The 21,177-nt window shown below is 47.0% G+C and overlaps 1 protein-coding gene across 1 annotated transcript in view; it reads left to right on the top strand.

Moving 5' to 3' along the window:
- The window catches only part of LOC147429121 (uncharacterized), a 55,629-nt gene extending 34,662 nt beyond the window's left edge, over positions 1 to 20,967 (top strand). The window contains exons 2-6 of the mRNA XM_086495178.1: positions 9,727 to 9,981; positions 10,084 to 10,461; positions 10,536 to 10,697; positions 20,341 to 20,424; positions 20,493 to 20,967. Coding sequence (XP_086351304.1) covers positions 9,727 to 9,981; positions 10,084 to 10,461; positions 10,536 to 10,697; positions 20,341 to 20,424; positions 20,493 to 20,612 — 999 coding nt within the window. The 3' untranslated portion in view covers positions 20,613 to 20,967. The remainder of the gene's footprint in view (positions 1 to 9,726; positions 9,982 to 10,083; positions 10,462 to 10,535; positions 10,698 to 20,340; positions 20,425 to 20,492) is intronic.
- Positions 20,968 to 21,177: the final 210 nt, after the last annotated feature.

Here is a 21,177-nt window from a genome sequence, read left to right on the forward strand (position 1 = left end):
GGTAAGCAGCAGGGTCTTTTTACGTCGCTGCCTATTCTCGAAGGCCCATTTTAGGACATTTCCATCGATTTTGTGACTAATCTTCCACCTAATTTGCATTCAAGGGATACTCAGTGTTTCACCATCTTTTGCTTCCGTTGCACATTACATTGGTGAGGATTGCCAAGCTAACGAGCGATTGGGTCTATCTTAGAATCATGAAGCAGCGTCTTAAGTAAGTAGGAAAAAGTGTTCAAAGTTGTCTTTGGTCCATTTCCAGTCATAAGAAAGATAAAGGATGTGTCTATGAAGTTGCGGTTACCTAACTCATGGTCAATGCACAACGTTTCATGGAGATCCCCCAAAGGTCATTTCAAAAAAGAATGAACCCGAGATCATAGACGAAGCCGAAGTCATGGAGTCGGAGCAGATTTACTACATCGTTTTCACCATGACTCAAAGAAACAAACACGAAAATACTTTTTGAAGTTCAAGGATCGAGAAACCTACGAGGCAATGTGGATCGACGATCGAAGATTCTTCACAGATTACCCTGATTTGTTGGCAACTACAAGGAATCCATGTAGCTCGATTTTAGTATCTCACCTTGAAAAGGGCTATACTATGTGCATGTGGACAAGCTGTAACTCCTACTTCGAGGGTTTAGGTTAGCCTAGGAAGTGTTTTGGCACCCGTGTGAGCCTGTACGCAGGACGTGCATGTTCAGGCACTTAAGAGTAGTTGCATACCCTCTGATTGCACAAGCTATTAGTACCCTAGCATAAGCATTTATCAGCCAAGAATAAGCAGTCACCGCATACGAACCACCTTTTATCGCGCGTGAACCACCTCTTAGGCTCACTTAATAATTAAGTGACCTTTGGGCTTCTAAATAAAATCGTGGACTGAAACTAATGGCGTTCGACCAGCATGGATGCACGGTGACGCACCCATGTAGGCAGCCCTTGGGCGCTAGAAGAAGGCAAGAAAGAACAGAAGGACACGGGGCTTCTGACACCTGTAGCACAAGGCTCTCTCTTCAAGCAGCATCAGCAGCGTTTTCAGATTCCAACATCGGTAGCGGTTTCAGATTCCAGCACCAGTAACGTTTTCACAAGTCAATATCAACAGCGTTTTCAGATTCCAACACCAGTAGCATTTTCAGAATTTTGCATCAGCAGTGTTCAGAATTCAGCATCAGCAGCGTTTTCAGAATTCAGCAACAACAGCGTTTTCAGAATTCAGCATCAGTAACGTTTTTCAGATTTCAGCCTTTAGCCTCGTAGTTCCCCAACATATGTTGCCATTACCATCAACATCCCAACATCTAGTCCCATTGTACTAGTTTTTGTGCAATCTAAAGCAAATACCTCTCTATTGCTAGAGAGGGGGGCCCTTGGGACCCCCATCTACTGGTATTGATCTTCTCTCTCTCTCTCTCTCTCTCTCTCTCTCTCTCTCTCTCTCTCAGCATGCGCGTCGTCTGCTGCACTCTCTCTCTCTCTCTGCCTGCGCGCAGCGCGCAGCCCTGCCTACACGTGGCCCTGCACACCAGCAGGCCATAACAGTCTGCTGCTCGCACGGGACTCCATGAGCTGCCTGCTGCTCGCCACTGGTCCCGCCACTGCTCTCGCCACAGTCCTCAACAGCCCAGCACCCATGCGCAGCATTGCTGTGGAGCACACCTGCCGCCATTGCCCCCGCCAGCCCTGTTACACTGCGCAGAACTGCCGTGGACACCTGTGCGCAACACTGCAGCAAGGGTGAACCCCATATGAATGAGTGAACCAATCAACCTGCGGGTTTCAAGAAGTGGTTTCTCCCTGCGATCGTCACCGACAAGAAACATGCCAAATGCAAAGGATAAACAAACACCCCCATCCAAGATGGATACAGGTACAGGTACAAATACAGGGACAGGTAAAGACACAGGTGCAGGAACCGAGAAATCGGTGCTATGCTCGATGCAAGACATTTGGGGTTTTATCTCATCCTTACAGGAAATGGTGATGAAGCAGGGTGAAGACATCAAAAATCGTGCACTAAAGAAACAGGAATTGGAGCACACAATCCAAATACAGAATCTGAAAATGCAACATCAAGATGAGAAAATTCAGCCCTGCAAGATGCATTAAACAAACAGGTCTCTAATGTGCAAGACGCTCTAGCTACACACGACTCGAAGCTTGCACACATCAGTGATAATGCAACAGGAAATACGACCTCCTGGGCACATGTAGTAAGAAGTACTCCAAATGCCATTCTGCAGACACATGAGACGTATGCAAATGTAGATGACACAGAGTATAATGAGCGAGAGAAACGCAGTATGAATATTGTGATCCGAGGCATACCCGAATGTGACAATGAGAAAGTACTCATGTTGAATGCGGAGGTCACGGACCTCCTTGCAAACACATTTGGCATGCATGATGTAGTGGTGTACGGGGCACACCGTGTGGGTAAGCAGAGACCTGAGAACAATCGCGCAATTGTATGCACAATGTTGGATGCACGTAAAAGAGCCATCATACTCGAAAATGGTCGCATTTATCTAAGGGACAGCCCGATTTACATCAGTGAAGACAGGACACCCGCGAAACAAAAGGAAAGAAGACAGGCATATGAAGAACGAATGAAAAAGAACACCACCCCCACAGGGGCAACACCACCAGAAGCATGACAGGGGGAAACCCATGGGACCACGAACATACACGTCACAAGTTGGAATTGCCGAGGTTTCCCTTGGCACAAAGGTGAAGGATTGACAGAGGTTCTACCACAAGCAGACGTACTTTTTCTACTTGAAACGTGGGAACAAGACACATGTAGACTGCCAAGTATTCCAGGATATATTACACACTCGATTTGGTGGCCTGGTACTAAGATGCGCGGGCAAGGGGGTGTTGCTATAATGTACAAGGAGGAAATGCAAAATCAGGTTAAGATATGCAAGATACATGAACACAAACGATACATATGGGCTGAGATTTGTACATCTAGGAGATCGATGTTCATTGCGGGATGCTACATCCCACATCGGGAATCCCCATTCTATGATTTGTATAATCTCTCCAAGAATGACCCTTTTGCCGACCTATATACAGATATTGCAACCTACACACCACAGGGGGCAGTGATGATACTCGGGGATCTTAATGCTCGCATAGCCAACATACAGGTTCAATTGGTTGACTACTCAACCCATCCCGCCGACAAAGATGGCGATCTTGTATTAGATGCAATATGGGATAGATGCTCATGGTATCACCTCATGAATGAACAAGGTTCGGCTTTGATATCCATGACGAATTCTATGCAACTTGTAGTCATGAATGGCACCAAGAAATTTGCAAGCTCCGGAACATACACATGCTATACATCAAACCATGGAAGAAGCACTAATGACTATGCGTTAGTTAGCCACAATGCATTGAATTTAATTGGACACTTTAAAATTGGGGCTCGGTCACCGAACTCGGACCATACTCCAATTCATGTATGTCTAGACCTCCCACACATGCCTACACAACGCATCCAAAAGGCGACAAGTTGGGCATATCGAATGCAAGCCACAAAGAAATTCGATTATGCCACTTTTTTGGACAGCCTATTGAGTAGCCAATGCATGTCCCAAAACTTTCAGAAAATTGGGCTACCTTTCGTCAAGCAATAGAAGAGGCTGCAGAGGTCACTATGGGGCGATCTAAAGGAAATCACCAACAAGTGAAAGGTCTCCCTCATAACCCATGGTTTGATGCAGAATGTAAAGCAGCCAAACGCAAGTTAAAGTGCTTCAATAAGTCCACGAAGGAGTGGGAAAGTGCAGCCAAGGAATACAGGATGTTGAAAAGGAAAAAGAGAAGGATGCATGAACTTTTGAAGGAGGAGCAAGAGGTGATGAGATTTAAGAAAGAGCCCAAGAAAGCATGGCGCAACATGAAAAGGAGGATATAATGGGAAATTTCAGCATGGACGAAATGTATGTATATGCACAAACACTATGCTCCCACCGATGCTCAAATAATGATGAATGCTGAAATTCAGGTTGACACTAAGGAACCTATAACTTTTGCAGCGGCTTTGAGAGGTTTGAAAAAACTAGCCACTGGGAAAGCCTCTGACATTTTGCACTTCAACTCCGAAATGCTGAAATGGTCGGGCAATGAAGCCAAGAAATGGATACACTGCATGATGAATCAAGCTATCCACCAAGGCATGCCTGAAGATTGGCAAGAGAATTGGGTCAAAGCTTTGTTTAAAGGCGGAGACCGTAACCTACTCACGAATTACCGCACCATCATGGTGGGCTCTTGCATGGCAAAACTTTTTGGGAGCCTGATAGAAAAGGATATTAGCACATGGGCTGAAAATAGTGGAAAGAGGGCTCTCGGTCAAGCAGGTTTTAGAGCAAAACATAGTACCATAGATCACTTGATTACAATCCGGATTATGATGGAAGAGGCGCGACTCAAAGGGGAAACTATGTACTGCTGTTTTGTGGACTTTAAGAAAGCGTTTGATACGGTACCTCGTCATGGGTTATGGTCCCGCATGGAGACCATTGGGGTTCCCATACACTTGAGGGTTGCGGTGGCATGCCTATACCATGCGGTTCGATGTAAACTGAAAATGCAAACAGGCTTCTCCAAAGAGTTCTTTAGCACAATAGGGGTCAAACAAGGATGTCCTCTGTCCCCAACATTATTTGGGCTATGCATAGATGAGCTTGAGGACTTTATCTGCCAAACGACGCAAGATAATGGAGATGCACCAAACATAGGTCTCATTACTTTGCTACTCCTCATTTATGCTGATGATGTGGTTCTTTTAGCGCATAGCATGTCTCTCTTGCAAAAACTTTTGGATGTGGTACATACTTTCTGCGAAGCCACAGGACTTTCAGTGAATGTCATGAAAACAAAATGTATGGCGATTTGTACACACAAATCAAAGGATCAACCCGCCCTTATGTATGATGGGCAAGAGATTCAAGCAGTGGACAGCTTTAAATACTTGGGCATCATTATACCCTCGAATTATAGATGGGGGCAATGTGCAAAAACAAGAATTGAAGCAGGACAAACAAGGTATTACGAGTTTGAAAACATGTGCAAACAAAGTGTCACTAGAAGGTGGGAAATAAAGTCCATGGCTTTCAATGCGTGTGTGGTCCAAACGCTATTGTATGGGGTAGAGGTATGGGGACCAAGTATTCCGGCCAGCACATGGAATGACATTGAGAAAATTTAGAAAAAGTTCTTACGTAGACATATGGGGATAAAAACCACAACACCATACTCAGTGATGCTATTGGAGACTAGACAAAGACCATTGGAAATGCTTGCCTTGCAAAGAGTGCATACATATCTCTTGAAGGTGAAGCTGATGCCTCATAACCGTTTGCCTCACATAGCATGGGAGGTAGGATGTAAGCCGCAAAAGAACCACAAAAGCAAGTTTCTCACCTCTAGCCTTGTTGAGGACATCAGGAAATGGTTCTCTAAATGGAATGTGGGAGCACATGTGGGCATGCACGTAGAGGCAGGTGCCGAGCATGAGCACGAGCTAAATTTTGAACTACAATTACTTGAGGCCCTCCACAGCAAATGGAAGAATGCAATGCACAAGTCCAAGTTTGAATACTATTGCAAGCACATAAACACGAGATACTGGGAAGAGTACAAGACCGGAGAAACCCAAATACATATCAGGACACCCATGTCTTACCGTGCGAGACGGGCCATCACCTTGATGCGGACAAGATCACACATGCTCAAAAGTGAAATGGGAGGATGGCTGAATATTGATGCAAACAAGAGGAGATGCACTCAATGCAACTTGAACTCATTGGAAAATGAGGCACATGTAACCCTTGAATGTCCAGCATATGCACACATTTGGGTCGACTTTTCCCAACTTATTCAAGGATGTACTACATTTGAGGAGCTTCTCTCAAGAACACATCCCTCTCCAGTAGCACTAGGCATCTATCTTGCCAAAGTGCTAGAACATCACACCACACTCACAAACAAAATCACCACAGAATCATGACACGTCCCCTCCTTCACATGGGAAGGGGGGAGTCTCATATATGAGATTTTGGGTCCCATGGGTCATTTTGGCCCCCCGAGGACGTAAATACATCATCATCATCATCTCTCTTTCTCTCTCTCTCACAACACTTTCAGTCACAGTTTGCATTCTCTCCTGTTTTGGTCTATTGCACAACTCTCATGAAGTAAAGGGGGGCTCTCTCTCTCCTCTTCAGTAAAAGGAACCTTGGGCAAGAAACCGAGCACTCATCCTGAGTATTCACCATCATTCACTTCCGTTGCACATTACACACAATTAGAGTTTGCCTACAAAAGTAGCAAGCATTCTGCTACTGGATTTAGCCCATTCATGCTGATGTATGGATTTGAGCCTAAATCCCCTATTGCTTTTGGCTTAGAGAAAGTCAAGGATCGCCAAGCTCGTGATTTCTTGTATGATATGCAAGAAATGCTTGAATTGGCTAAGGATGTATAAGGACAACTCGTGATCGGGTTGCTACTTATGCTAATCAAAAGAGATCTCCGAGGACTCTAGAGGTGGGACAATGGATTTATCTGAAGATACTCAACGATTCCAAAACTATGCGAACTTGAAAGCATTATAAGCTTTCAGCTAGATTTTGTGGTCCATTCTTGATCACAAAGAAAATTTGCCAAGTTGCCTATAAACTGGCTATTTCTTTGGATGTTAGATGTCAGTCGCCTTAATTAGAAATTAGGTGAAGCGGACACTGTTGTACCTATCGAGGAAAATGTATGGCAAGATACGGAAACGGAATATATTCCGCGAGAACCAGAGGTTGTTCTACTTGGGAATCAGTTAGAACTTTGAAAGCTCAGTATCCCAACTTTGTTGATGAGGACATCAATGGTTCTTAAGGCGGGAAGTATGTTGTGCCCCGCTTACAGGAGAGGGGATCTAGATTAAGTATTGGGATCTAGACCCACTGCTAAGCCTATTTCAGGTACTCTCTTAGGAGGTGGGTATGGGACGCTTGGTCTTACAGGTGCACGCCTACATCTTCGGATGCTGCCCCAGCACAGGGTTGCTGCCGGATGGTGGATATGGTCAGGTGGTTCGTCAGACTCTTGTCTGTAGGCGGTCTATGTAGCTGGGAGATCCTCTTCGGGTGTTCGTTTCAAGGAGCCTGTGAGAACTCCGGTATCCTTAGGTTCTTGACCACTTGCTAAAAAATTTCCATGCATCTAAGTAGTTGAGCTTTAAACAACCTGTCCTCTTCTTGAAGAGGTGTAGGAACTTTCTTTGTGCCATGTGAGGAAGATCCCTCTTCAAGTACCTCTTCTCTGCCATAATGACTCTTTGAAGATAAAGTGACTATCTCGTCGATGGAACCATGAAATCGGCCAGCACATAGTAGGGGGCGATACTAATTTTTTACCTGTTAATTTCACTTAGAGGATTGAGAAGAAGAGAGCACACAGATGCATCCCCAACAACTAGATTGTCACTGCGCACACGAAGATGGACACTTTGTAAGCCCCAAAGATTGGCACCCCTTTCGGTATTTCTTTATTCAATTGAAAAAAAATGATCCGAACAGTTAAAACTCCCACCAAGTTGTTCAAACCTGTCAAGGGTTGAAATTGCATGTTTTCGACCCAATTCCGATAGCATAATGACGCCAAAAGTACAAGTCTAGGACGGATTCCCTTGCATTTTAGAAGCTTTGCGGTGAGCTGAAAGCAAATGTCAGCATGATGTAATTTCCTATTTAGGTCACTGACAGGTGCCCAAACTCCTGTATAACCACCCCAAGGCTTGGCCGAAGCTTTCTGGTGAGCTGTAAGTAAATTTCAGCGAGCTGCAATTTCCTGTTTAGGTCACTGATAGGTGCCCAAAATTGTGTATAACCACCCCAAGGCTTCCCCAAAGCTTCCTAAGTGTTATCTTGAAGCTTAGTTGCAAAACCCTAAACCTGCAAGTAAACGCGGCAAGGTGTATCCTTTGTTTTGGATCGTTTTGAGTGGAGCAAACACTTCTATGAGTGTCTCAAGAGCTCCCGCACGCAATGGAACACTTCCTCTTTGATGTGGAGGAGTTTTCACACGACAAAACTCTCTTGTTTCGCAATTTGTCGCGATGGAACTGTGCGTACCTATGGGGCATTAACATTAACAATTAGCGAATCCGGTTCCTGTTCAGAAGGCTCTTGCTTTGGCAAACGCACATAAAACCCACAATACTGTACATAGTATTTGAGCAGCCCAACTTGTGGGGCATTACCATACGTCTATGTGTAAGGGGGGAGAGATGCACGAGAGCGGAATCATCGTGCTACATGAGACAAGGGAGAAGGCAAGCTTTCTATTAAAGTTGTGAACCTGAAAATCCATTCACAAAGTGATAAATTCAGCCCTCTCTCTCTCTCTCTCTCATCTTTTGGGCGCCCCCAAACTGGCCTGAGCTTCCGGGTGGTGAGTTGTCCACCAGGTAGCTCTCCTACTGACATGTGTCCACATTATGCCCCTTATGGTTCAGTTTCCTAACCTGCCGTGTGGCCCAAATTCCATTTAGGTGCACACATGCTGGTATACTCATAAGAATTCGGTGCTAATTGGCGTACCAGTCACTGGCTGGCCGACTTAGATTCTCGATGTGAGAAACCCGTCTGTCTGGCTGCAACCGTTTCATACTGGCCATTTAATGTCCACTTGCACCTTTTCAAGGGTTTCGGGGGAAAACAAGTAAAACAAAATAAATAGAAATATGTAATACATATTTCACGAAGGCAACAGGAAAAATACAACTCCTGTTGACAACTTATGTAATAAGTTCACTCTAGGTAGAGCAATCACCCAACAAACTCATTAAATCTCGTAATGACTTGAATGTGATTTTTGCTTGAGCTTAGGATGCCACCGAAAAGTTGTGCACGCATGCATTGGGTGAGTCATGCACATGCTTGCACACATCATGCTCCGCAGTTCTGGCTGGTACAAGACTGCAAATGCGAGTACACCAAGATTTTCTACTAAAATACGGTGACGTTTCCTAATGTCCCTTATAAACTGTTAAATTGGGTGATGAAAATTACTTCACAAATGCATGAGAGCAATGTACCAATGCTCAAAGTTCGAGACCTACATTATCTGTGCTTGTGCAGGCTCAATTTTCCTTTATTTCTCAATATGGCTCAATCTATGTCGTTCACTACACTCTAGTTTTTCCTTCATAATAAATAACGAAGTTTGGACAATCAATGCAAGCTCAATGTTTCTTTTAATGAGTAAAATTGGCGATTATGTAGAACCGGAGCAGAAATAGAAGGATGGTGTGTGTCTGTGTGTGTCCCCGGGGGGGGGGGGGGGGGGGGGGGGGGGGGGGGGGGGGGGGGGGGGGGCGCAAGTGCGAGGGAAGAGTTGTTGGGCTCCTATATAAAGCAGGAACTTCTGATGGTGTACCCATTATCCTTCTGTGAGTATGTGTTTAAAATACTTGTGATACTTCTGCTGTTGTTTGTATGTCTGTGAGGTGCAAAGCGTGTCACACTTGTGTTTAGTGACACTGAAAAGGGCTCAAAGGTTTGTAGCTGTTAAATATGAAGTGCCTTGAATTAGTCAATGACAGTTTGTATAAGAGTCTGAAGTTGATTTTGACAAACCCCTTTTGCATATATCAAGTATTGCGGTTGATTTTATATTGTCTCATAATAGTTGGTGATTGCCACAGATAAATGCCTTTACAGATAGACCATTCGCAGGGAACCCTGCAGCAGTGTGCTATCTTCCCCTGAAGAGGTCTGATCAATGGTTACAGCTTGTGGCAAGGGAATTTAATCTTTCTGAAACTGCTTTTCTTATGAAGAGAAACATGAGAAAGAAAAGATCACCTGTGTTTAAAAAGACTCCCGAGGAAGAACTGGCAGAGGAAAAAACTGTTTCTATTGATGAATTCGATCTTCGCTGGTTCACACCCAAAGTTGAGGTACCTGTCTTTCCGAAAGCTGATAATTTTAATTTGCATTGTTTATAAATCTTCAGTCTTTTACTGACAAAATTTGTGGCCGTTTTGATCTGGTTGATGTAGGTTGACTTGTGTGGACATGCCACTCTTGCCTCTGCACACCTTCTGTTCTCTTCTGGCATAGCAGAGGGTGACACTGTTATCTTCCATACCAGGTCTGGTGTTTTGAAGGCCAAAAAGGTATCAGGATATGAAAAGACCGAGATTGCCGACAAGGAGGCCAAAGGCTCGAAAAATGATGACTTGGAAGACCCAAAAACTGACGACTCTGAAGACTTGAAAACTGAAAAAAGGCGTCCAATTGGAGTCGGTGTTGTGGAGCTTGATTTTCCATTGGACTCATACACAAAATGTGACGATGCAGAGGCTGAAGTTCTGTCAGCTGCCTTCGGAGGGGTGCAACTGTTATGGGCTGGGAAGACAACTGTGGGTGATTATCTGGTTAGTGACCATGAAGTATCTGAATTTTCAGCATATTTGCTAGTGGAGTGTAACTTCTTAAATTATTTGCCCAGGCAGAGGTTTCCTGCAGCAAAGAGGTTGAACAACTTCAACCTCAATTTCCATGCATGTTAAATCTTTCTGGCAGAGGTGTAATAGTAACAGCGTCTGCTGAGAAGAATTCAGGCTCAGACTTTGTATCCAGATACTTCTGTCCAAAAGCTGGAATCATGGAGGTGAGTCCCATTTATCTCTGTCAAAACTGTTCCCAACAGAAATAAACAAGCAAGGAAAAGTAATTGAAGTAATATTTACTCTTGATAAGGTAAACAAGCTCATGATATGACACCCATACGAGATTGTTGCTTAAGTTATAAGCTTCTCAATATGGACCTCCTTAATTTTACTGCAAGGCAAGGTTTGGATAGTCAGAAAAGGCAAACATAAAAAACATAATCCCTCAAAATTAAGCGAATATAAAGGAGCTCGCTGCTGCTGCCTTCGCCCCATCCCCTGCGCACGCTCCTGCACACCCCCCCCTCGCCATCGCTCTCTCCCCCCCCACCTCCCTCTCCCGCGCTGCTCTGCCCTGCACTGTTCGCTGCCTGCCAGCGCGCCCACCCCAGCCCACTGCCCGCCTGCCCGCCCGCCCCTTGCGTTCCTGTCTGCATCCGCCCTCTACGCCTCAGCCCACCCCTTGCGTTCCCGCCTGCATTCCCTCCCCACCCCCCCAACCCCTTTTCTTAGCTCGCAGGAGTTTGTCCTTGCAGCCTTTTGGGAGCTTCGCGTCACTTTCGTCTTCCTCGACTCAGGAGCAGACACAGAAGGGCGGCCGGCTTTTGCTCCACCTCAGAGGGACTCCATTGAAGCCCCCTCGCCCGACACCGCGGAGCCGACCCTTCGACTTGCTCTTTTGCCAACAGAACAAGCGAGCTTGATGGCCGAAGTGGAGCGCTTGCAAGCCACTTCGGTTATCTGTAAGATCATTGGCACTTGGCACAGTCGGGGCGAGGTTCGGGATTTACTACAGGCTATACTCTCTGTCTATCATCCGGTCAAATGTCACAGGAGCATTGGTTAGGCCAAAAGGCATCACCAAAAACTCAAATAACCCAAAAGTCGTCCGAAAGGCTGTCTTGTAGACATCTCCCGGTGCGATTCGGATCTGATGATATCCACTTTTCAAGTTGATCCTGCTAAAGCACGAGGATCCTTGTAATCGGTCAAGTATATCATCGATTCTAGGAATCGGAAATCTGTTCTTGATGGTGAATTTGTTGAGAGCTCTATAATCGATGCACATTCTCCAAGATCCGTCTTTCTTTAAAACCAACAACATTGGAGAGCAGTACGGTGAAGTACTAGGCTGGACAAGACCCTTTTCCAAGAGGTCTTTCACTTGGTTCATAATTTCTTTGTTCTGGGCTCGGCTCACATGGTAAGGTGGCCGGTTCGGTGGTGTGCTTCCATGTATCAAATCAATGGTATGATCTTCAAAACGAGCGGGTGGTAACTCGCCTGGCAGGCTCTCTAAGAAGCAATCGGCATGGGTGTGGAGAAAATCTTGGCGTTCTTTATCAAGCTAAGACATATTTGTCCTATTCTCATCATTCATCTCTCTCAAGAAGATCGAGTAAACAAACAGACTGGATTTTATTAATTTTGAAATGGCCGAAGCCGATACATAGGGATAGACTTGCCCTTAAGTTTTACATCTAGTACAATGGTTCTGCCCTTCTCTGTAGTCAAAGTCGCTTTTCTTGCCTGATAGTCGACCACGACGTTGTTATTGTAGTACCAGGGGATTCCCAAGAGGACATCACAACCTTCCAAAGGCATTATGTAGAAGTCCTCATGCCCCAAATACCCGTCATTGGCAACCGAAGTTTGCCAATGACGGGTGTAATGGCTATGTCCCTGCCGGGTACCGCTAGAACTTCCTCTGCTAGTGGTCCCGTCCGATCGGGTGTGATCTCGAGCCGCGCCGCCAATTCAGGTGAAATGAAGTTGTCCTTGGCTCCTCCATCAAAGAAGATCAGGGCTTATTGGTCTTTTACTTTGCCCCAAGCTCGGCAAAGTTCTGTACTCTCGTCCATCGTGCTTGGGTCAGTACCCACGCAATCTGGAACCAGTTCTGTTTTCATCTTGCCTTTTCGTCCACGTTCCTCAGCTGCTCTCAAATCTTCAGGCCTGTCTTCATCCTCGTTGATCTGTTCTTTTGGTGCCTTTTTAGGGCACTTCGCGGAGATGTGCCCAGTTTCTCCGCATCCAAAGCACCTCCCCTCCTTGATGTAGAGAGCTCTCTCTCGAGGAGTAAGTTTGGGTCGTGCATCCTTTTCTTTCTTTTCTGGGTTGCTCTTCCTTTTTCTACTTTCATTGTTCGAAGTCTGTTCGGTCCTGTGTGTCATGATTTCATCTGCGGGGTAGGTCAAACTACGTGAGTGAATGGCAAAACCCCGTTTCGCATGACTCATCAACTCTCCTGAATGGAAGCTGACTTTTGTTCTAAGCAGTGATCTCGGATCTCTGTAGGAAGACCCAAGGTAAACCGCTCAATCTATTCTTTGAACGAGATCTTCTTAAATGAAGAGGCAGGTAGAAAAGAGCTCCAGAATCTCTCGCAATAAGCGTCCACTGTATCCTTCTTGGTCATCCGAAGATGGTTCCAAGCAGCTCGTATGTCGCGTTCATACTCTCGAGTCAGCCAAGAAGAAATAAAAAGCCTTTTGAATTTCAACCATTTAACGGGCGTTGTCTTGTTTAATAGAAGCGTGGACCACCAAGTTCGAGCATTTTCCTTAAAATAAGAGGTAGCTCTCCGAATCTAGAGTGCTCTGAGTAATGCCCTCCTGAGAAAGCTATGTCAAACTGCTTTATGAAAGACAAAGCCTTCGAAGCATCTCTATAATCAGAAAACGTGTCAAATTTAATTGCTGTCCACCTTCCTTAATGCTTTTATCTTCCAGAAAGTCATATTGATTGGCTTAAAAAAAATTCTTCTTCTTTGCATAAAAGCTACTGTTGTCAGAGTCCAAACTATCTGAAGACGAGTCCTCTGTAGAACTATCAACCATGGGGCGAGATTTAGGCTTCTTTGCCTTTTTCTTGCCCTTTCCGAAGCTTTGCTTTTTGCTTCGCTTTTTGCCTTTTCTGTCTTCTTCGCTCGAGTCAGAGGAGCTAGAAGAACTGTCAGAAGAAGAAGAAGAAGAAGAAATAGGTACTCCTTCAAATCGAACACGCTTCTTCGGTTTTCTTGCCGACGCATATGTAGACTGACGTCCCAAATAACCCGAGAAGTCAGTGCCTTTCTTCTGCTTTTTGTCGTGCTTTTCTGCTTTGTTCTGCGCGTCAAAAAGCTGAGCAATTTGTGCATCAACCACCTCTTCTAATTCTTGCTCTGTATACATCCTTGGAGTAGGAGGTTTCTTCAGTGCCAATTTGAGGGGTGGTTCTATGGTCTGCTGCCACTTTGAATGCACCTCATCGAAGGAGGTTTGGCTCATAAATTTTGCAAATTTCGGGTCCTTCGCAAAATTTAGCATCATCTTTGTTGCATCGCCGATCAATCGTCGACGCTCCATTCTTCGATCTCCGCCTGAGTAGGTCGAGGCGGGCCGTACTCCTCGCGTGAATCTTCGTTGTGATCTCTTCCTGCATCTCCGGATGCAGAGGAAGTCGACTGATCTCCATCTGAAGCCATAAGTGCCGCGTAAAAAGGATCGGATTTCCCAGTAGGAGAGAAATCGGCCACGCTTTGATACCACTGTAACAGACTTGGACACTCCAAGTCGAGATTCTACATCGACACCACAAGAATATACTTCAAAACAGTTCACAGTTCACAATTGATTCGACACTGGCCCGGCGGAATTCCGTGCCTAGAGATATCGGCCCCAAAGAATGGCGCCCCTTTCGGTATTTCTTTTTGTATTAATCTGCTGCAAAAGTACAAGCGAGTGGGAGGCTCTCACTCTCAGACTCTGCGTCCAGATGCTCTGAGAAGTGGGAGGCGTGCCCACTTATTTAAAGGTTTACAAGGGATGCCCAAAAGTAGAGCCCCAAAAGCTGAAAATTAGAAGTTGTCCCAAAATAAAGCACTGTCAATTTTCTCTCACAAGCCCTCTTAGGGAAAATAAAGCAAGGGCTTAAAATTAAAAGCTCTCTCTCTCTCTATCTCCTTGCGTAGAATCCAACGCCCAAAAGCACAGGCGTCCGTACACTGCTTTCCGTGATTCGCGCCGCGTTTTGTTGGGGGCTGTTGTACAACCATGCCACGTCACTTGCCACGTCAACATTTCTGCTTGTCCACCGGGACTATTCCAGGTCAAAGGGAATGTGTGTGTGTGTGTACTAGGCAACCACGTACCAGTTTGTGACATCCTCCCCCTCCCCCCCCTCCACCTTCGCCTCCCGTCCCTCCTCTCCCCCCGATGGGACCCTCAGCCTCATCTCCCGACCCTTCTTCCACTCCTCAGAAGCAGGGTATTGGACACGCTTCTGCCGTGAGGCATTCTCTTAGTAGTGCTTTCGCTACGAGCTGTGTGGCTCAAGAGGGACAGCCCCACCTAAGGCCGCCTTTTTTGGTGCACACTTCTCCCTTTGCAGCAGTCACTAGAGGTCTGACTAGCTTCGACATTTGCAGACGTTGGGACTTCTTCGACTATAGCTTTACTCGGTTTTTGGGTGACTCTTCTCCTGACTTGGAGGAGGCCAGCTTTCGCGTCCACGTCCTCTTTCTTGCAGCTAGAGGCATTGAGGCCTTGGACACAGCGGTGGGTTTCTCCTTTCCGATGTGTGGTAGGGATCACACAGAGTGGACCCAACACACAATCCTTGACTGGCTCTAGATTCAGGCGACTGAGGTCTCACACCACACAGGGGACTTAGTGGTGACAGATTTGGTGCAGATGCTTTGGTCTCTTGCGAAGTTCAGCGTGACGCCTCCAGATGCAGCGGGTTGCAGGCACATTGTGATGCATTTGTTTGCTGACACTTAGTGCCCTCCTTGTTATGTATTTGTGCATGAGGATTCTTGGATAGAGGATGTAGCCCTTCGGGTTGCACGCTCGGCTTGGGCTTGGGCGGGACAGTCACATCTTGTGTGCTTGTCTAGAGGTCGTTCAGATGCGGATTACTCCCCATCCAAACCAGCCTCAAAGAAGCGAGGTTGGTTGCTGCAGCAGCATCTGTTTTCTCTCACTGACTCCATTGCCTTGTGGGTGGTGAGATTGGCATTCTTATGCTACAAGAGCATCATCTTTGTGAGAGCTGCATTCGGCAATGTCGCCAGATTTTGCGTGGTCACTATGAGACGTTTTGGTTAGCTGCTTTTGGACCTCGAGGCATCCCGGGTGGGGTATGTATGACCATTGCGGACTCTTTGCAGCAAGCCATTGTGGGCAGAGGGATTATTGTGTCAGGCAGGGCTCAGTGGATTACTATGCAGGTTCGGGGTTGCCTCATGGCTTCCTGAACATCTACGTGCCCAATGTGGCGAGCACACGTGCAGAGTTTTGGGCTCACATTGTAGTCTTTGCCGCAGGAGGAGCAATGGTGCATTGGGGGAGACTTCAACATGTTGGAGGACCCAGCTGACAGGATTGGAGGTAGCCATACTACTTTGCATGGAGATGAGTTGGCAGATTGAGAGAGGTTATGTATAACTCTACGGGTTTCAGATGTGTGGCAACATTCTAGCTTTGTGAGAAACACCGACAGCCTAGCCTTCTCTCGTTCGGACCGTAGAGTGGGAGGAGTGAATCTATCTCGGATAGATCGCTTCTACACTAGTGATCACTTCTGTGGCTTGGGTGGGACTGTTGGCATTTTGGATGGGACTTCCGTTCCGGAACATGCACCAGTGATCCTCACAATGACTGATAGGCAGAGGAGGGGGAGCACGATGCTACGCATCCTTGAGAGGGTCTTGCTGGACTCTGCGCTCAGAGAGCGAGTGGAGGCTCTTTGGACAGAGAGCTTAGACATGCAGGATTCTCCTGCTGACAGAGTGGCCTCAAGACTTGCTCAGTTTAGTCGACTCTTTCTTCAGGAGTCTTCGGCTTGCCTGGCCGCAGCGAGAGAGGAGCAGCAGCATCTTCGACGGGGCGTTGCTTCCCTGCATAGGATGCAGGAGCACCATCCAGACAGTCCTTGGTTGGAGGAGCAGTTGCAGCAGGCTCACCAGGAGCTCGTCAGCACAGAGGAGAGGCGCCATGAGTTTGCTTTCTATCGACAGGCATCTCAGTGGACCCAAGCGGGTGATAGAGTGACAGGTGCTTTCTTTGAGGCAGTGGGACCCCGGCATACGCATGCCAAGGTCAGTCAGTTGAGGGGGCCCGACGGGTCAGTTGCTTTAGAGCTAGAGGATATGCGTGCAGTTGCTACCGACTTCTACCGAGATCTATTGTCTGTAGAGCCTCAGTCAAAGCGCCAGGATGCATATGCCCTTGTGACTGAGGAGATGCGCCAGAGGCTTGAGCTTCCTCTTCAGCTAGAGGAGCTACATGCGGCTCCTAGCGCACTCCCCCGTGGTAGCTGTCCTGGTAAGGATGGTTTGACTCCCAGCTTTTTCTTGGAGTACTGGGACTTGCTTGGCTCAGATCTTTGCAGCGCTTTTTAGTACATCCTGCACATAGGAGAGATGCCCGACAACATGAGTGAGGGCCTGATTTACCTCATTCCCAAGGGGGGTGGCTCCTTGGATGAGATTCGACTGTGGCGACCCATCACCATCCTCAACTCATCCTACAAAATTCTTGCCAAGGCTCTGAGTTTCCGCACGGCTTCGTGGTGAGGATCTGGTGATACTTCTGCTCGATTTTGAGAAGGCCTACGATAGAGTTGATTGGGATTTTTTGGAGGGCACTCTACGCAAGATGGGCTTCCCAAATGCTTGGATCGGAGGTGTGTCAGCTCTGTACAGACGGGCACACAGTCAGGTTCTTTTGTCAGGAGGTAGAGGTGATCGTTTCATGCTTACACGTTCGGTCAGACAGGGCTACCCTCTTGCCCCGTTCCTCTTCCTATTCTATGCTGAGGCGATGAGCAGGTTTTTGGTTTCACAGCAGGTTGGCTTACGTGGCTTAGCGCTCCCTATTCAGGGAGATGAGCTACTGGATGATGAGTTTGCAGACGACTTAGCCTTGTACTTAGATGGTCAGGAGGCCAACCTTCACAGGTGTGAGCAGGCTCTTGAGACCTTTTGTTGTGCATCAGGCGCACTGATCAACTGGAGAAAGATAGTGGCTTTCTCGGTTGGTAGTGCTCCTACGCCTGATTGGATGCCAGGTGAGGGTTTCAGATGGATTCCCCTAGGGACTGCAGTTCGATACTTGGACTATTAGGTTGGCTTGGACTTGTCTCCCGAGCAGGAGGTTGCTCCCCTCCTCCTGTCCATCAGGAGGAAGTTGTTACATTGGAGCTCCGCACGACACTCTGGCAGGCAGAGTTGTAGTGGCCAACCAGGTGTTGTTGGCTACTATGTGGTACATCACTTCTTGTTGGATCTTTTCGAGTTCTTTCATCAACCAGGTAGAGAGGTTGATCAGGAACTTCCTATGGTCAGGGCGTGACACTCATATAGCCCGGGCCAAAGTGGCATGGCAGGTTATCATTCTTCCTTATTCTCAGGGAGGGTTGGGGATCATAGACCCAGCACAGCAGAGTAGAGCCCTTCTAGGGAAGTTCATCGTCAGAGGACTTCTTCCAGGAGAGGAGCCCTGGAAGGAGTTCTTGCTTCAGCGGCTTAGTGCTAGGGTGCCTCAGGCTAGAGGCCCCTGGCGACCTTCGGCCAGATGGATTTTCACAGAGATGCACAGAGTTGGTTTGAGCAGGAGAATGGAGGACCGTTTTGCTGTGAGTCAGCTCCGATCTTGGGAGCAGCTGCGGAGAGGCCTGGAGCAGCGTCAGCCTACTTGCATGGAGGACCTGAGACAACCCCTTGTTTGGAGCCCCATGGTTAGCACTCAGAGAGGGCACTTGGTTGGTAGTAGGCCTCATGTTTCCTGGGGTTCCATGGCAGAGGGTCAAGCATACTCTCTAGGTGACCGGCTACAGTTTTTAGGCTTGTCAGAGGAGCTTTAGGGCATCCAGCTACAGGGCATGAGAGGGGTGCAGAGCATGTGTCAGGACATCTCTGAGGCAGTACTAGTTGAGTGGCTCACACCTCTCGAGTCAGCAACGCCTTGATGGATGGGGACCTTCACGCGACTTGAGGTTCTCATCTCAGTTCGGGCTTGCTCAGAGACTGTACCCTCCCTGTTTTTCGAGCTACAGGGTGGGGGACGCTTACACCAAGTTGCAGTAGAGGCCCCACAGGTGGCAGAGTGCTGTTTTCAAAGGATCCGAGTGGTGGGCATCTGCGGGACGACTTGTGTAATAGATCCCGACCCAGCAGCTCTTGCGACTGGCCACTGGAGACTGTGGGCTTGGGAGAGCTGTCCACTGGCATGAGTACAGTGGGATCCTGGAGAGTGGTTTTGGAGGGACCCTTTCTCCTCAGCAGACCATCCAGATGTCCCTTTCTTTCAGTACACTGTTTGATTGGGACGAGACACATACTGGCAACGCAGAGAGAGGCCCGTCTTGCTGTAGCACCTCGTTGGCAGGAGGAAGGTCTCACAGCTGAGTTCTTGGCAGCTTTTTGAGAGAGGTTGTGGGACTCCAGACAGCCGAGGCGAGTCACTTGGTTCCAGTGGCTGGTTGCACACCGAGCTACAGCAGTTGGGAGCTGGCTTGTACATAGTGGTCTCTCGGCAGCATGTGCAGCTTGTGACCATCTTGTGGAGAGTCAGCGTCACTATCTTTGTGCATGTCCTTTGGCACAGCAGGTTTGGCTTCGTGTTCTTCGAAGATATTGATGCAGGGGGGTCGACCTACACTCCAGCTTGCTACAGAGCTTACGCCACAGGAGTGGTGCAGTGAGAGAGAGGTGTGTTGGGAGCTCATCTGCGGCCTGACACTCTGGTTCATCTGGCGGCCCGCTGCTGCCGCATCTTCGAGGCTCGCCCTGTACCACTAGCAGAGACTGTTCGGGATATTTGGCTAGAGCTGATCCATACTCTTAGAGGACAGTTGGAGAGACACCAGGGCAGCTCCGACCGCATGTGGGAGCGTAGAGAGGCTTTCCTTCGACTCTGGCGCCCTGGGCCTTTCTTCACCATGTTCCAGGGTGTGCTCAGATGGCACTACCGACCACCTGTGTGGCTTTTCCCTCCTCCTATCTCTTGATTTAGCCTCATTGTACATATGCTGTTTTTCCATTGGGAGAGTCTCCCCGTCATGATTGTTGTAGCCCTCTCTTGTATAGGTGGTTGTAGCCCTAAGGGCAGTTTCATTAATTAATAGAAGGATCTTTTTCTCGGAAAAAAAAAAACATAATCCCTCAGGAAAGGCAAAGAGGCAAACAAGTGTTGTGTTTGAACTTTGGGTAAGAGTTTGTTTTGATGAAGGCAGGATTTACAAATAGCGTCTGGCTGACTGGGCCTTTTTGGGACTAGCTGCATATTTTGGAAGAAAATTTGTTTCGGTCAAGGTTGAAAGTTTGGCTTAATGGACTTCTGATGTTTTTGATGGTAACCTTCTGCCCTTACGTTATCAATTCATCAAGGTTTTTAATTAAAACACGATCTCCGATTTGAGAGCAAATTTGTGGGCGCTCTCGCATTGAAATTCGGGGGGCTAATGTCGTTGCTCAATATGAAGCTCAACATCATTTGACATTGCAGATATTTAGTTACGATTCGTAGATTATAGTTTAAAATTTTAGTTCTTCATTGCGGTTCTGAAGTAAGTAAACAGCCTTTTGGAAAAAATTATAGTTCTTCATTGCAATTCTGAAGTAACCGAACAGCCTTTTGGAAAAAATCTTTTTTGAAACAGGATCCAGTGACAGGAAGTGCACACTGTGCTTTGGGTCCTTTTTGGGCTGAACGGCTGGGCAAATCATTATTAAAGGCTTATCAGGTAAGCCAAAGTCTTCTTCTGATTAAGCATATTATGAGGACGGTTCTGATTTATGTACATTTTTTCAGGCCTCAGAACGTGGAGGTCATATTGAGGTTCGTGTGGATAGAAATGAAGGCCGTGTCTACTTACAAGGTTCGGCTGTTCTTGTGATGGCTGGGGTGCTGCTTAACACAATGCGTGCGTAAGGAGAGCGTTAGCGTACAGAATCCTCATGTGGATGGTGTGGGGGTGCGGCTGCCAAGGCAAAACACTCCTTCAGCAGTATCTGATCAGTCTTGCATCAAAGTTTCCCTTACCCAGGATCTGAATAGAAGCATGGGGTTATGAAGTTAGTTGCCGTGCGGGGTAAGTGTTACATTTCATGGATATAAGGAACCACTAATCAGTTCCGGGTCCAAAGCTAGAAAATAGTTGTCTTCCTTAGTGCCAGAGTTTTGACCATTTTCTGGCATTTGATTATGTTGATTTGTTTTTGTATAGACAGTGGGTGCCAGTAGAGGTTCCCGACAGTTAATATGTCCCTTAGAGCTTCTTTGCATTCATGGGCTTTGTTAATTTTTTGTGGCCTTGTTGTGGGTCAATGTGAATTCCAGTAGTGGTTCTAGATGGTCATTATGTTCTTTTCATATGCTTGTGGTTAGGTAAAGTAAGTGACCGTGTCTTTAGGCCAAACTGTGTCATCTTGAGTGCTTGAGAAAAGTGTCTCTCAGCTTACATTCGTGCTACTTTACAATCTAAAACTGCAGGTTG

Source organism: Adiantum capillus-veneris, chromosome 22, assembly GCF_014529385.1.
Source record: "Adiantum capillus-veneris isolate H3 chromosome 22, ASM1452938v2, whole genome shotgun sequence".
In the NCBI taxonomy this organism is placed as follows: Eukaryota; Viridiplantae; Streptophyta; class Polypodiopsida; order Polypodiales; family Pteridaceae; genus Adiantum; species Adiantum capillus-veneris.